The sequence below is a fragment of the Saccopteryx leptura genome, chromosome 10, assembly GCF_036850995.1.
Source record: "Saccopteryx leptura isolate mSacLep1 chromosome 10, mSacLep1_pri_phased_curated, whole genome shotgun sequence".
In the NCBI taxonomy this organism is placed as follows: domain Eukaryota; kingdom Metazoa; phylum Chordata; class Mammalia; order Chiroptera; family Emballonuridae; genus Saccopteryx; species Saccopteryx leptura.
The window spans coordinates 6,325,105-6,342,543 of record NC_089512.1 but is presented as its reverse complement, the minus strand read 5'-3'; the positions used below and the strand labels follow the sequence as shown (position 1 = coordinate 6,342,543).

The window sequence follows — 17,439 nt, the reverse complement described above, 5'->3', positions numbered from 1 at the left end:
GCTCAGGGCACGCTCAGCACCCTGTGGGGGACCGCCCACGAGGACATAAGGAGCACTGGGCCCGGGTATGGGCACCCAGCACATGCAGCGGCGCCCCAGCTCACCTGCATGCCGCAGACCCTGACCCCCAGAGTGGCCGACGTGCTCTGCTCACACTTCCTCATCTGCCGCGCCGCCTTCTCCGCTGACGCGTCATCGCCATGCTGCCGGGTGCCCATCTTGAGGTCCAGCACACAGGGGTACTTGAAGTGGTGCACCACGTTCTCGAGCAGGAGAAACTCTGGGCCATGGTCAAGGAGAAGGACAGCACACCCTCCCTCAGCCCAGCCTGGAGAGCATAGCCAGTCTCCTTATGAAAGGGGCGTTCTCAGCTGCTGCAAACTGGACTCACACCACTGGCTTATTTCTTTAAATGTTATTGTGGTAAAATATACATAAAATTTGCCACTGTGTGTGTGAGGCAGACAGGAGGGAGAGACATGAGAAGTATTTACTGTACTCATAGTTCAGGCACTCTAGCTGTTCACTGATCGCTTCTCATATGTGCCTTGACAGGGGACTCCAGCCGAGCCAGCGACCTTGGGCTCAAGCCAGTGACCATGGGGTCATGTCGATGATCCCACGCTCAAGTTGGAGACCTTGGGCTCAAGCTGGTGACCATGGGGTCATGTCGATGATCCCACGCTCAAGCTGGCGACCATGGGCTTTCGAACGTGGGACCTTAGCATCACAGGTCAACGCTCTGGCAACTGTGTCACCACAGGTAAGGCCATTTTAAATATTCTGAGTGTGCAGTTCAGCAGCATTAAGTAGATACACATTGTTGTGCAACCATCACCACCATCCATCTCCAGAACTTCATCTTCCCAAACTGAAACCAGGAGGAGCTGTGCCCATTAAAAGCTCACGGCCCTGGCCGGTTGGCTCAGTGGTAGAGCGTCAGCCTGGCGTGCAGGAGTCCCGGGTTTGATTCCCGGCCAGGACACACAGGAGAAGCGCCCATCTGCTTCTCCACCCCTCCCCCTCTCCTTCCTCTCTCTCTCTTCCCCTCCCGCAGGCAAGGCTCCACTGGAGCAAAGTTTGCCCGGGCATTGAGGATGGCTCTGTGGCCTCTGCCTCAGGCGCTAGAATGGCTCTGGTTGCCAAAGAGCAAGGCCCCAGATGGGCGGAGCATCGCCCCCTGGTGGGCGTGCCGGGTGGATCCCGGTTGGGCGCATGCGGGAGTCTGTCTGACTGCCTCCCCGTTTCCAGCTTCAGAAAAATACAAAAAATAAATAAATAAAAGCTCGCTCACATCCCCTTCCCCCTCCAGCCCTGGGAACCACTCTTCTTTCTGTCCGTGCGAACCTGCCTACTCTAAGTACCTCATGTGAGCGGACCTATATAATTCTATCAGTTCCTCTCTGTCTGGCTATTTCAGTTAGCAGAATGTCTTCAAATTTCCTCCCTATTATAGTGTGACAAAATTTGATTCCTTTTTATGCTGAATAATATCCCACATCTGTTTCTTCTTCTTTAGCTCTCTCTTTCAGGCATATGCAAACTAAAGAGTCGGGAAGACTCATGCAGCCCTGCACCATCAGTAAACCGAGGTCCCCCTCCAGCCAGTGTCTCACCCAGGCCTAAAAAACAAGGACGGATCTGGAATACCACTATAAAAATGAGAACTCAGTGTAACGTTCACAAATAGGAATCTTTAGAAAAAATTGGCTTGAATTTCTACCTTGCCATTTTCTGACTTGACTTTAAACCAGGACTATATATTTAAAACTTCTCCCTTAGTATGTCTAGGACCTTAGCTCAAAACGGCTGTATGGTCCTGGCATCACTCATTTGTATCCATGTCTTCATCAAAATCTACCATCTGCAACAATCTTGGATAAAGGTTAAATGTCTGCCAAGTCACTGGGGCTCACAGCCTGGACCGCAATTCTGTATTTGGGGATCAGGACACAATCACAGTCTCAGAGGGTAAGATACTCACATCACTCTGATGATGAATTTTAATGTCTCCTAATTCTTTAAATAACTTACAGAAAACCATTCAGCTGTGCCTTTAATTGATCTGTATCTTACCTGCTATAAGCTGTAATGACACCAGACCCGAGAAGGCTGTGAACCTCTCTGACCGTGCCTGAGCGCACAGGCTCTTGCTCCGGCTGCACCTGGCTCTGCGCACCACGCTCACCTGGGCTTTCGCTCCCTCACACGGATTCCCAGTCCTCCCGAGACCGGGAGGGAAGCTGAGTCACCATGTGCGTGCACATCTCCCCTGGTTTCTCAGTAGGCATCACTTCCTCTCTACTGCTGCCAAACTCTGGACAGCAGCTGTAAGGATTCCCACTTCACCATTTACCTTTTTTAAAAAAATGTTTATTTTATTGATTTTAGAGAGAGAGGAAGGGGGGGAGAGAGGGAGAGAGAGGGAGGGAGAGGGAGGGAGGAAGAAAGGAACATCAATCTCTTCCTGTCTGTGCTCTGACCAAGGATCCAACTGGCAACCTCTGCGCTTTGGGATGATGTTCTAACCACTTAGCTAGCCAGCGCCTTTCTTTTTAAGTGAGAGAGAGAGAGGCAGGCAGACAGAAAGGCAGACAGAAAGGGAGAGAGATGAGAAGCATCAACTCATAGTTGTGGTACTTTAATTGTTCATTGATTGCTTTCTCATACATGCCTTGACCGGGGGGCTCCAGCTGAGTCAGTGATCCCTTACTAAGCCAGCGACCATGGGGTCATGTCTATGATCCCACGCTCAAGCTGGCGACCCCGCACTCAAAGCCCCATGACCTTGGAATTTCAAACCTGGGTCCTCAGTGTCCCAGGTCAACAATCTATCCACTGTACCACCATCTGGTCAGGTTTTTTTTTTGTTACCTTTAACATCTTAAAACTATTTACATTGTACAGGTATGGTGTTTAGACAAAAACAAAACAAAACAAAAAAACACCAAAACCAAACATATTTCCTTTTAATTATCTCTCGTGGGGGGAGAAGTACACGTGTGCTGCTGCGCATACACACAGACCCGACTCTGGCCACGTGCTGATCAATGTAGCCACTAGCCTCTTTTGGTGATTTAAATTTTCATCAATTAAAATAAATTTAAAATCCAGTAACATAAATAACAGCAGCCAGATTTTGTATACTCAGTGTCCACCATACTAATAAAAAGCACATACTCCCATTGTCACAGAAAGTTCTATTGGACAGTACTCTTCCAGATGCCAAATTTAAGATTCAGTCTCAACAGCCCCAAAAGCAGAAAAAACCCAGTGTGTTGACAAAAGCAAGGAAGAAGAGGAAGAAGAGCGCATGGAAAAGGGACAGGAGAGCCACGGCAGGAGCCTGAGCAGAGGCCTGCCGCCCCAGAGCCGTGGTCCCAGGAGCACACCGCTGCAGGGACAAGGATACTGTAGAGCTTCCGGTCCTTGGACTCAGAGCGCATGCGGCTCAGCTGCTGCTTGTGGCAGCGCAGGCTCCAGGGGTTGTGGCTGATCTTCTCCGAACTCAGACCACTATTGCCATCGAGCATCTGGAACGGAACGTCCGAGTGGCTGTGCAGTTCCACCTTCGGACTCTTTGCCTCCTGAGAGCTAAGGAGAAAGAACACGAGTCACCCTGTGGGGTCTCACTGCACAGGGTAGATCAGGCCTCACCTGCCACCCACAGCGCCTGCTGGTAGGTGGCATGGAGGTCCCAGATGGATGAGCACACGGAAGTACGTAAATGGTTACTAGTGATCTTCTAGGATCTCTGAAAAATAATTCTTTGCTTAAACTATGAAAATACCACTCCCCACCCATTAGGAAGGATATTATAAAAATAAACTGAAAACTGTTGAGGAGGTGAAGAAATTGGAGCCCTCACACACTGCTGGAGGGAATGGAAAATGGCACAGCCAGTGTGATCAAGTTGGACAGTTCCTCAAAAAAAGTAAACAGAATTATCATATAATCCAACAACGCCATCCTAGGTACACACCTGGAAGAACCTTGATCCTTGAGTGTGTCCTGACTGGGGATCAAACCCGCAACCTGGGTGTATCGGGACAACACTCTAACCAACTGAGCTACCCGGCTAGGGCTGGAGTTAACTGTTTAATATGCATAGTTTCTTTTGAGGGTGAAGCAGTAGTTCTGGAAATGGATGGGGGGGACGGTTGCACAACAATGTGAATGTACTTAATGACACTCAACTGGATGCTGGATAAAGATGAAAATGGTAAATTTTATGTGTATTTTACCACAATTTTTAAAAATACAAAAATTGATGGACAGAGAGGAGCACAGGCTGCCACTGTAAAGGAAATGAATAACTATCCCTTCAGATGGAGTTGAGTCCATGACAACTACAACAGAACCCTCCTTTAATGAGACGGAAAGGAAGCAGATGCTGACGTTCTGGTTACGGGTGTCTGTCTGTGTGGAAAGGAGAGCACGCAGCCAGGTCAGTAAGGAAAGTTGATTTCTAACATAAGTCAAGCCCCACGACTTTCGGTAAGATGATTCCAGTTTAAAGTATCAAGCCTACCCCCCCTCCCAGGAGCACAGCTCCGCCCTTCCCTCCCTCCTCTTCTCCCCCACGCTGTCTCTCCTGGGTCGACCCCCTGAAGCCTCCCCAAGGTCCCCTTTCCCCGACTTCCCAGGTAGTCTGAGCAGCCCTGCCTCACGCATTTCTCCCCCGTAACATTTCCAGTGAGCCAAGGCAACCCCACCCAGGGCCTCCTGTGCTTCTACCCTAAACTTGTTTTACTGCCTACAGCTTTAATAAACATATTCTCAAAACAACAACAACAAAACCAGAACTTGACCACAATTCCATCTGTCCCTGACATTAGAGCTTCCATGAAGTAACTGTCAAGGCTGCTGGCCACACTGCTGAGTGGGCAAAGCGAAGCGCAGATAGAGCCCCGTGTCCAGGGAGGGCAGAGCAAGGCTGCGGCCCAGACTGCGGCAGCGATGTCAATGTCGCTGTCCTCTCCAGGACTGGCGACGCTCCCAACAGGGTGGCACTGGCAGAGATTCCGGGTCCCTTTTAAGGAGCCCGCCAGTACCTCTCAGTGTGACAAAAGTCTCATTTTCTTCTGGTGAGGGCACTGCTAAGGCCATTAATAGGTGCCTTTTTGTGATCCCCTTTAAGAAACAGCAAAGTTGATTTACTTGCCAAGTAAACCCAAATCAGTTCTCTGTGCCTAGACGGGACCCCTGTGGCACTTGGTGGCACCCCTGGTTCCCGCCCTGGCCCTGGGGAAGAAACAGGCTTCACTCCTGGTAGTGTCTTAGAGAAATTGCGAACCAACCAAGCAGAAGTCTGCTCACCACAGACACAGCTTTGACCTTCAGAGCAGTGCCCTGAGCCCGGACACCGGCAGACCTAGATGTGAGTCTATCTTCACTGGCTCTCCACCAGGTGGTGTATGAAATAACTTCTGTACCTTTGGAGAAAAGGAAGCCCGCTCCCCAGAGCTGCTGAGAGAGGCACGTCAGCTTACAGAGACCATTTCATGTGGGCTGATATTTAGGATGCACGCCCCCTCCAGGCAGGAACTTTCAACATGTTTTCAAGATTCATCCTTACTACAGCATGCATTAGGACTTCATTCCTTTTTATCACTGAGTTATTAATATTCTATCAGTCAGATATACCTCGTTTTATTTCACCATTCATCAGTGGGTGGACACTTGGCTATCTCCACTTTCTGGCTATTAGAAATAATGCTGCTATGTACATTGTGTACAAGTTTCGTGTGTCTTATATTTCTTCAGTTCTCTTGATTAGAGGCCTAGGAGTGGAATTGTTACTGGGTTTAACTTTTTTTTTTTTTTTTAAGAGAGAGAAAGAAGACAGGAGAGAGCCAGAAGCATCAATCTGTTCCTGTATGTGTCCTGACCGGGGATCGAACCAGCAACCTATGTGCATCAGAACGATGCTCTAACCAACGGAGCTCTCCAGCCAGGGCACTGGGTTTAACTTTTTTTTTTTTTTCTGAAGTTGGAATCGGGGAGGCAGTCAGACAGACTCCAGCATGCGCCCGACCAGGATTCACCTGGCATGCCCACCAGGGGGCGATGCTCTGCCCATCTGGGGAGTTGCTCTGTTGCAACCAGAGCCATTCTAGCGCCTGAGGCAGAGGCCATAGAGCCATCCTCAGTGCCCGGGCAAACTTTGCTCCAGGGGAGCCTCGGCTGTGGGAGGGGAAGAGACAGAGAGGAAGGAGAGGGGGTGGAGAAGCAGATGGGCGCTTCTCCTGTGTGCCCTGGCCGGGAATTGAACCTGGGACTCCTGCACGCCAGGCCGACGCTCTGCCACTGAGCCAACCGGCCAGGGCGGGTTTAACTTTTTGAAGCACTAATTGTTTTCCAGAATGGCTGAACATTTTACATTCCCACCAGCAATGTAGGAAGGTTCTAATTGCTCTACATTCTCATCCACGCTTTCATCGTCTGTCCTTTTGATTACTGCCACCATGGTGGGAGTTCACATTTTTTGCATGAAATAATAAGAAACATAATTCTTTGTAGACAATTTTCCTAATCTACAAGGAAAGTCAATTTCTGATGCAATAAACTAAATGTTAGGTTTAGGAAAGGGTTAACAGCTAATATCAGTGTCCGGGAGAGATCTGACACCTGAAGCCTCTAAAGGACACTAGTCTGAGTGGCCTGGCACAGCCGTTGGGCTCTGACACTCTGCAGGGCAGAAAGAAGCATGGCCTCTGCGGACCAATGTGTTTGGACCTCCTGTCTTGGGAGCGAGAGACATAACAAAGCTCACAGGCACAGGGTATCTGGCTTCCCAAGGGCAGAGAGAGCTTCATTCTGTCAACCGGCTACAGCCACACTCAGAAGGCGTCACTGGGTGTTGTGACACTCAGGGAACAGGTTGTACTTGTGTGGGTAGCCCAAGAACACCAGCTGCCTTCCCCCAACTTGGGCCCTACTTTCTCATGCATGTGTCAGGACTCGGGCGGCGTCTTGGGCTTTGGTGCCGACAGGGCCCGACACGCACCTCTGGACCTGCTCCCCAGCCCTTACCTCTCTGAGGACTCGAAGGCCAGGCTGGCCTTCTCCTCCTTGTGGTCACTGCCACTGCCTGAGCGGTGCAGGCTCCGGCGGGAGTGTTTGCGCCGAGGCTGCTCCCGCTCGGGGGCGTCGTCCTGCTCCACCGTCTCACTCTCCACATATGGGTAGGCCACCAGGTTGATGTAGCCATCACTGTCCCCCTCAAAACAGACAGACACCACACCTGTTGAAAAAAAGGCAGCCAGTCAACAAATGTCTACACAGGCTGGGTCCACACAGCACAGACAGCTGGCCCCAGATGTGCCCCTGCACACAAACATCACCTGTCCTGAACCAACTGTGTATCACTGTAGGGACAATGACCAGCAGACATCTTTCCAGAAAGCAGCTGACCACTCATTCCCACTCCAAGTCTGCTACTTGCTTTTGATCTTGGATAAATCTATATTTATCCCCCACTCTCTCAGCTGGGGCTCTCAACTGCAATTCATGTCTTCTGTACCACTCAAGAGAATGGTGTCCCCTCAGTGACATCCACAGACCTGAGGTAATCAACCCTTCTATGTACTTACTTAACCTCTCTCTGATGCTGCCATTTCCTGTGGCCTTCTCTACATTGAGTCTTACTGCCTGACAGTGTCACCTAGCGAGACATCCAGACTCCTCCCTACAAGACAATCCTAAAAGTATGTCTTCTGTCCACACTGAACATCAGGCTAAACTAACCTCCCAACAGGGAGCTCCCGCTTACCTAGTCAGCATTCCTGAGCTGCAACAGCTTTATTTTCCATGCTGCATGCATTCAACACAGATTTGTTACACCCGTTTTTATCCAACAGGTTATCTGTAGTTTCTTCAGGACCATTACCCATACAGTTAAAACACTATCTGAAACCTAACTCAAGGAAGGTGGGGTTTTCTTTGTTATTTTTGTCTTGTTTTGTTTTGTTTTTCTAAGTGAAAGGAAGGGAAATAAATAGTAAGACGAGTGACTCCCACATGTGCCCCAACCAGGATCCACCTGGCAATACCCGTCTGAGGCCAATGCTCTGCCCATCTGGGACCACGCTCACAACTAAGCTATTTTTAGTGCCTCAGACAAAGGCTCCAAGGAGCCATTCCCAGTGCCTGGGCCGATGCTCTTGAATCAATTGAGCCATGGCTGCGGGAGAAGAGAAAGAGAGAGAGAGAGAGAGAGAGAGAGAGAGAGAAGAGGGAGGGGCAGAAAGCATCAACACCCATATGTGCCTTGACCAGACAAGTGCAGGGCTTTAAACCAGCGACCTCATAGTTCCAGTTCAACGGTTTATCCGCTGAGCCACCACAGGTCAGTCCATTCTTACGATCTAAACCAGGGGCCAGGAACCTGTGGCTCGCGAGCCAGATGTGGCTCTTTTGATGGCTGCATCTGGCTCATAGACAAATCTTTAATAAAAAAAATGTTAAAAATATAAAACATTCTCATGTATTACAATCCACTCATTTCCTACAGCTCATGTTTATGGATGCAGGTGACTAGAGCCAATCACAGCTGTCCTCCGGGATGCCAATTTTTATTGGATAATGCATAACATACACGGGTTGTTGTATGGCTCTCACGGAATTACATTTTAAAATATGTGGTGTGGCCTGACCTGTGGTGGCGCAGTGGATAAAACATTACCTGGAAATGCTGAGGTCACCAGTTCAAAACCCTGGGCTTGCCTGGTCAAGGCACATATGGGAGTTGATGCTTCCAGCTCCTCCCCCCTTCTCTCTCTCTCTCCCTCTCTCTGTCCTCTCTAAAAATGAATAAATAAATTAAAAAAAAATTAAAAAAAAAAAGTGGTGTTCATGGCTCTCTCAGCCAAAAAGGTTCCGAACCCTTATCTAAACCCTTTAAGATAAGCTACTTAAATTCACTGAAGGTGCTCTAAGGCAATGTTAAAAGGAGACAGGTTCTTACAGGCCCTCATCCACCTGGGCACGCTGGCTCGCACTGTCACACTGAAGCCTCCCTTCCGCTGGAGCGAAGACCTGTCACATCTGCCACGGTGAGCTCATTCACAACAAGCTAGGGGCTCTTCCCAAAAGTAGAGTTCATGGAGCACAGCGGCCTTTTCGTTACTGCTTCCCTCTTTAGCTAAAAAATAGCTATACCTACCCAGTTATTTATGAGCATTACATTTGCAGCATTATGCTTCTAGAAAATCAGGGAGAACAAAAAACATGCAATGTTTCCTTCCTCTTCGATGGGACACATTGTTTGAACTTCATCTGAATCTTAGGCATGTTCTTCCCAATTTAAGTAAAGCCTAGCTGATATTCATGAGGGGCTGTTTCTCGGTCTGCTTGCCTAAGCATCTGGGGTGTTCTGGCACACTCTTCACTGAAGGCATGTGAACAGTGGACGGAGCCCTGGTCACAGAGCAGCTGGCGCGGGGAGGGGGCGGAGGCGGGGTCTGCATTGGTCACCTTGTCATGCCCTCTAACCCTTTCCAAGCACTAAATCTAAGTCCAGTGCACTGGGCAATAAGGCCAAGGCTCATCCGCTTGCTGGAATGATGCTGGTTCCATCCCAGTCTGCACCTGCCTTCGGAACCCTCTGGGGAAGGCCGTCAGCCACAGTTTTCAGTCCATACAGATGTTTTTAAAGTACCATCTCAGCAGAACTGCAGAGATGGGTCAGAGTCCTGCCGGGCACACTGGGGAGCCAGTACACACAGAGGGGAGGCTCCCCACAGACAGAGGTGTTGCCCAGCAATAGGGCTTCACCTGGTACTCTGGCTTTGTGGGAGCAGGAAAGGAAGCTGGTACATAAGAACTCTCTTATTTTTGCAACTTTTCTGTAATTTTAAATTTATTTCAAAATAAAAGGTAAAAACCCTATGCTGTTGGCCTCTGAAACATATGAATTGAACCAATAATATCTTCAATTTTCTTTGAATAAATTGGGCTTCATTTGACTTAAAAAAAGGAGGATCAATTTTAGTTTAACTGAACTGTACTTCTGAGAAAGTCTGTTTATTCATATCTAGGGAAATGAAGCAGGAGGGAAGAAAATTAAGTAGATATTAAGGATTTGTATGCCTTTGAGAGACTTCTGTTCCCTAGTGGGGTGGGGGGGCTGAACCAGTGCTATGGCTGAGGCACCTTGAGATTGCAACTTGTCCTGATTCTGGGCGCTGTGACTTCGAGAACACTTCTCATGATCTGGGCTCAACTCCCTTTTCAGGGACATTTTCTTTAGCAGTAGCAGGACTCCACGTGTCAACAGGGCCTATCATTCTTGCTCTGGTTTTGGCATATTTATAGCAAAAGGCCTGGCCATGGATGTGTTGAGTGTGGACAAGGAAGTGGCTGAAGCTGCATTTACCAAGCCTTTGCAACTGTTGTTTCTTAGCTGTTTAAGAGATGGCAGGGCATTGGATTCTGGCTTCCCACTTATTTTGCAGCCTTAGAATATTTATTCCTCCAAATTCAATATTTTTCTGATTCCATTTTGAAAACAGTAGCAAACAAAAACCATCCAATTCAAAACTGCATAAACAACTTGAATAGACATTTCTCCAGAGAATATATACAAAAAAGCACATCAACATCATTAGTCATTAAGAAAATGCAAATCAGCCTGATCAGGTGGTGGCACAGTGGATAGAGCATCAGCCTGGGGTGCTGAGGACCCAGGTTTGAAACCTCGAAGTCGTCAGCTTGAGCACGGGATCATCTGGCTTGAGCACAGGCTCACCAGCTTGAGTGCAGGGTTGCTGGCTTGAGCATGGGATCATAGATATGACTTCAAGGTCGTGGCTTGAACCCAAGGTCACTGACTTGGCTGGAGCCCCCCAGTCAAGGGATATATGAGAACCAATGAATAACTAAAGTGCTACAACTATGAGTTGATGCTTCTCATATCTCTCCTTTCCTGTCTGTCTCTGTCTCTGTCTAAAAAAAAAAAAAAGAAAAAGAAAACGCAAAACCACAATGAGCATGGCGCATGGTGACACAGTGGCTTAGAGCATCAACTTGGAATGCTGAGGTCACTGGTTCAACATCCTAAGCTTGCCGGGCCAAGGCACATAGAGCAACCAAGCAATGAACAATTCTCCTTCCATGCCTCCGCTCTGTAAAGTCAATGAATAAACTCTTAAAAAAAAAAAACCCAAAACCCATAATTAGATACCCATCCACTAGGATGGTTATAATAATTTTAAAAACTGGAAAATAAGTGTTGGCAAGGATATGGAGAAATAGACACATTGCTGATAAGAATGTCAAATGGTACCGCTGCTATAAAAAAACAGCTCCTCAGGAAGTTAAATATGTAATTGCCCTATGATCCACTTCCACTTCCAGGTATATACCCCAAAGAATGAAAAACAGTGAAACAGATACCTGTACGCTAATATTCACAGAAGCATTACCCACAATAGCCAAGTGTCCATCAAGAAATAAGTGGATAAACAAAATGTGCTATATGTTTACACTGGAATAGTATTCAGCCGTAAGGAGAGACGACGTTCTGATACAAGCTGCACGACAGCTGGAGCTTGAAATCATTATGCTAAGTGAAATAAGCCAGACACAAAGGACAAAAATGACATGGTTCCACTTAAATTAAGTAACAGTAGGCAAATCTGTAGAGATAGAAAGTAGATTAGAGGTTACGAGAGGGGTTTAAAGGAGGAAATGGAGAGTTATTATTTAATGGGAACAGAGTTTTTGTCTGAGGTGATGAAAGTTCTGGAAATACTTAAGATAATGATAATGGTTATATAACACTGTGCATGTACTCAATGCCACTAAATTATATACTTAAAAATGGCAAATGTTATGTATATTTACCACAGTAAAAGAAGTAAAAAAGCAAAAGTCAATACTGGTCTAGATTGATTTTTCTAAATTGAGGCTTCCCTAAGTATGACTTAATTCATACAGCTTTAAAAATGTTAAAAAGCAAAACACAAAAAAATGTAACTTACACATGATGGACAATCATAAAATTGTATAAACATAGTGACAAAAATCAATTTGAAAATAAAGTGACTTAATTCTGGTATATCTTCATGGGGATATATTCCATAAATTTAAATTTTATTACATTCTTTTTTTTAAACTTACTGTTAATTTACATTTTTTTAAAAAATTTACATTTTAAAACATTATTTTTCCTTCAAAAGTGAGGGCCTTCAGACCCCGGTCCTTCTGTACCTTTCTTGCCACTGTCTCATCCCCACAGAACACAGACCCAGGCTCTGAGAGCTCCTGCCAGCGTCTCACTCCCTCAGCCTGGCACCAGCTAGTGCTTCCTCTTCTGGAACCGGAGAAGGGCTGCCCTTTCTCTCCCGACCATCCCAGCCAACGGAAACCCCTGACGCCAGCCGGGTCTGCACCAGTGGCACTAATGCCATGCATCCTTTCCAGGTACACCTAGCAATAAACCCACTGCCAAGCTCTACAGACCTCACTGGTGCTTTCAGAGCGAATTCTGTGTAACAGAGTGACAGTGTACCCTGAGACAACACAGACCAACAATCACCTCACAGGGCCAACGAAACAAGGACAACCGGGCTGAGGGCCGGCAGGCCCACGGTCAGTGACTGACCTTTGTACTCCGGGGTGAACTCCTTCATTTCAGGAGGGAGGGACTCATAGAAGCGCTGCTCCCGGGAGATGAGGGGCTTGCACACGGTGTGGTCGTCATAGCGCATCATGCTGCTGTGCCCGCCCACCTGGTGGATGAAGGGCTCCAGGAGGACTCCCCGGTCTCCGGCCCGACTGGCATTCTTGCCATACTGCCCCACTTCCATGGTTTGACAAACACACATTGCGTTGGGGGCCAGCTGCACACTGAGGGCAGAGGGTGCAGCACATGGGCCACAAAAGGAGAGCTAGGCAGAAGGTCCTGGCGAGCTGAAAGCCAACAGTCAGAGTCGGTTCGGCTTCTTCTTTCCTACCAGAAAGAGAGAAGAAATGAGAGAATCACAATAGCGGACAGGCTGTAATTCCCTGGAGGATCTGCCCCAAGAGTAGAACGGGTGTCGTGGACCCTGGCATGGAGCAGGAAAGGCAGCTGGGGAAATTTTACCCAATGACGCAACTTTGGTCTCCTCCATCCATCTTTTTATGCACAAAAGCCCACATTCTCTTCCTTTCCTAATTCTCAGATCCCTTCTAAGTTCTCTAAATGAACTGAGTTTAGAACGACAGTATGTTACAGTCATCAGAAAGCAACTATCCCTGTTCATTTCACATTCAAAGGTTAAGAGTAAAAAGAAATAAAAACCAGAAGCCAACATGAATTCATTCTGTTCATTTCTCACAATACCCAGTACTGGTAAGGGTCTCTTACTGACTCAAAGAAAGGGTTTCTGCCCGAGAAATCAGGTCATGCTCGATTCCCAACTTTCCTGCTGAAGGTGCCAAGGACCAGCAGGGGAAAGCCATTCCTTGCTGAGTTGTAGAATCATCGAAAGGTCTTGCTTTTCCCACTTGAATTCAGGCTTCAGATTTTTTCTATGTTAAATCTGTGGCTATCAGGTTCAGACCATGTCGAGCATCACAGCCTCCCTTTGCGTCTGACTCGAGACCGACAAGTGGGATAAGGAAAAGCTCTGGGTCTTCAAATGCCCTCCTTGGAATGTCAATTTCTCTCAAAAACTTAAAGCAGTAGGCACCTTACTTAGTATTGAATATATTTTTAAAACTAGGAATGGATTGGCAAGACTATATCTGAAATTCAAGACTAAAACAATAAAATACTTGCAAAGCGGGAATATGGTTTTACCTGCAAGCGACAAACGATTACTATTTTCCTGAACCTCATAATTATGGGCAAAATGGGTTATATAGGAACACTGTTGCAAAACTGTCTTAATCCAAAGCTGCCCAGGAAACTATGTTCTATTTCACTATCAATAAAAATAAATCACACTCCACTCCCACTGCCCCAAACAGAGCAGCAAGGCCTTGCTGCACACACGTGTTTGCTTAGCCATCTACTTTCTAGTCCTCCTGCAGGATAGGACTCCGTGCCCAGGGAGCACTGCCAGACCCCAATGCCTCCCACCAGTTCACACCCCATGGTTCCTAAGGTGGCCTGTGCTAACTCTATCGCCATGTCAGTGCTGCCATCTACCTACTTGTCTGTCACTACCACCAAATCATTCTCTCTCATCTCCATCCAGGATCCAAGGCAATTCCTGGCACACAGTAAGTACTCCAAAAAAAAAGTTTGTTGGAATGAATTCAATAATTCCAGAAGAAGACTACAGTGAGCAAAAGCACAACATGAAAGTAAAGGGATCTAACAGTGGCAGCATCTACAGCAGAAAGTGGGCAAGCAATCGGGGTTCCTGGAGGTGTCCACTGTGGCAATGGGCTCTAGGTGGCACTGTCAATCAGCTCCTGCCCTGGCTCCACTGCATCCTGAGATTGCTACTGATTGCAAAGGGGACACCAGCAAGGTGCTCAACTTTCTGAAAGGCCTGGGTCAGAGGGGTCTGGGAAAGAAGGGGTCAATAGTGCAAGCGCCCAGAAGAGCTGAGTAGAAATAGGGCCAGGACCACTCCCTGGATTCTGGGAGAAGCCCAGCAGCCTCCACAGGACTGAGGCAGAGGTCCAGTCTCCACTCAGATCTCGACTTCTGAAAGTGTTTCCACATGGTGTTTATATAAAATCATGGTACTGTTTTTGTGTCTGAAATATCTTCTTAAAAATCAACACAAAATACACCGCCATTTTTATAACTTTGTTTTGGCATTTCTTTTTAAGTATATCTGGAAATCCAAAAAAGTTGAAGTGCCCACAACTTTCTCAGCTTTGGTGAAGCTTAGAGATGTGGAGTCTTGGTCACTTAACTTGCAGTTTACTCACCTATAAAATGAAGACATGCCCGTTGCTACCCCTGCAGCATATGCCCCTGCAGGTGAAGGCTCGGGCTGGTCTCGCCTACTGCCCAGCCTTGGAAGGACTGGAAAGAGCGACAGCCTGACTCATTTTTATCAACAACCAGAGGTTGCTCCCGAAGCCTGGTGTTCCCCAAAGCCCATGGACGGAGAGGGCTGTAGCTGAGGACTGTTCTGCCCTCTATTTCCTTGCTGACAGAGCTGTAACCTTGTTCAGGTAGCCAATCTCAGGGAACGTGAAATTTCATTCTAGCTCAGGGAGAACTGTCAACAGGACCCAGTTCTGAGTGGCGGATTGAGGAAAGGGCACGTGAGGGAAGTTGGCCAGGGGTTCTCTAGGAAAGCTACCTTGTTCTTAAAGAACATGAGAGAGGCATCCCTCCTCTTTCTTAGGACATTCTCCTATTCAGATGTGATACCTGAGACTACTGCAACCAATTGGGGCCCTTAAAAGACACTAACTTAAAGGCAAGGCCAACATGCTGAGAGTGCAGAAAAGAAAGAAACCAGACTACCACAAAAGTACTGGATATCTTGTTATATAACAAACAATAAATTTCCCTTTGTGCTTTGAAAGTCTCACATGTTACTTATAGTAAAAACCATCCTAAATGAAAGGATAGAAACAGTTACATCAAAATCCCCAGATTAATTGTTTTTTGATAACAAGGAAATTTCCAGCAACTGAAGAACAAATAAGCCCTTCACTGGTGACAAAGGGCACACCTCTCCCCAAGGCCAAAAGTAAAAAATGTTGCTCTATAATCTTTAATGTGTCCCTTAAGGCAGAGAATCTGACTTATATCTGGTCCTCAAGGCTCGAACCAAGATATTAAAAAAGAACCTGACAAACAGAAATTTCACTTTCTTTTTATTTTTTATTTTTAATTTTTTTTGTATTTTTCTGAAGCTGGAAACAGGGAGAGACAGTCAGACAGACTCCCGCATGCACCCGACCGGGATCCACCCGGCACGCCCACCATGGGGCGACGCTCTGCCCACCAGGGGGCGATGTTCTGCCCATCCTGGGCGTCACCATGTTGCGACCAGAGCCACTCTAGCGCCTGAGGCAGTGGCCACAGAGCCATCCCCAGCGCCCGGGCCATCCTTGCTCCAATGGAGCCTTGGCTGCGGGAGGGGAAGAGAGAGACAGAGAGGAAGGCGCGGCGGAGGGGTGGAGAAGCAAATGGGCGCTTCTCCTGTGTGCCCTGGCCGGGAATCGAACCCGGGTCCTCCACACGCTAGGCCGACGCTCTACCGCTGAGCCAACCGGCCAGGGCCGAAAATTCACTTTCTAATAAGGGCAATGAATCTGTCCAAATATCCAAATAATTAGCTAAGAACTACCATATTTTTCGCCCCATAAGACGCACCTGATCATAAGACACACCTAGGGTTTTAAGGAGGAAAATAAGAAAAAAATATTTGGAACCAAATGGTGTGTTAAAATATTTAATAAAATATATTTTTCACTCCGTAAGACACACAGGCATTTCCCCCTCCACTTTTTTTGGGGAAAAGTGTGTCTTACGGAGTGAAAAATACAGTAAGTCTCCTGTGATTCAACAAGAGGCAGAATATAAAAGACACTTACACTCTTGCCACCTCAGGACCTCACTGATCATGATTTTTCACAAACACATCAAAACACAACAGAGTCAAATAAACCCTATTTTCCAGAAGAGTAACTAATCCTCAAACAAAGATTCTGCAGACTGTTCTCTGCCCTGATTTCTAGTAGTTTATGCCACATAAAATACTAACAACTTCTGAAGTCTTTCTCTAGACTTAAACTGAGGAACTACTAGCATACAGAAAAACTTGCACCTGACCAGGCGGTGGCACAGTGGATAGAGCGTAGGACTGGGATGCAGAAGACCCAGGTTCGAGACCCCGAGGTCTCCAGCTTGAACGCGGGCTCATCTGGTTTGAGCAAAGTTCACCAGCTTGAGCCCAAGGTCGCTGGTTCGAGCAAGGAGTTACTCAGTCTGCTGAAGGCGCACGGTCAAGGTATATCTGAGAGAGCAATCAACAAAAAACTAAGGTGTCGCAATGCGCAACGAGAAACTAATGATTGATGTTTCTCATCTCTCCGTTCCTGTCTGTCTGTCCCCGTCTATCCCTCTCTCTGACACTCTCTCTGTCTCTGTAAAAAAAAAACAAAAAAAAAAAACCTTGCAAATTCTTTCAAAGCTACAAAGAAATAATGTCAGATAACTGAAATCATGACAGACTCTGGTTTCATTGTCATGATTTAAACTAACAACAAAAAACACCCCACTAGTATATTTTTTGCTTCTGTAAAGGGCTCCAAAAGTTTCCCTGGTAGAAACTTGATAAATGGTCCTCTTTTCCCCTTGTGGCAGAAAAAACAAACAACAAAAAAAATAAAACAAGGTTCTCTATTAGGTTTGCAACCCAGTGCATCCACTATCTGAAATTCATATGGCTCAAGTATGTCATGTAAAAACTCTTTGGCTAGCCTGACCAGGAGGTGGCACAGTGGTTAGTGCGTCAGACTGGGATGCAG

The 17,439-nt window shown here is 47.0% G+C and overlaps 1 protein-coding gene and 1 pseudogene across 1 annotated transcript in view; both read right to left on the bottom strand.

Moving 5' to 3' along the window:
- The window catches only part of IP6K1 (inositol hexakisphosphate kinase 1), a 42,685-nt gene that overhangs the window by 3,648 nt on the left and 21,598 nt on the right, over nt 1-17,439 (bottom strand). Inside the window, exons 2-5 of the mRNA XM_066351966.1 lie at nt 12,608-12,955; nt 7,036-7,246; nt 3,413-3,594; nt 105-280 (exon numbers count right to left, since the gene is read on the bottom strand). Of these exons, the coding sequence (XP_066208063.1) occupies nt 105-280; nt 3,413-3,594; nt 7,036-7,246; nt 12,608-12,830 (792 nt within the window). The 5' untranslated portion in view covers nt 12,831-12,955. The remainder of the gene's footprint in view (nt 1-104; nt 281-3,412; nt 3,595-7,035; nt 7,247-12,607; nt 12,956-17,439) is intronic.
- LOC136381989 (aminoacyl tRNA synthase complex-interacting multifunctional protein 2 pseudogene) lies at nt 8,881-12,413 on the bottom strand (annotated as a pseudogene).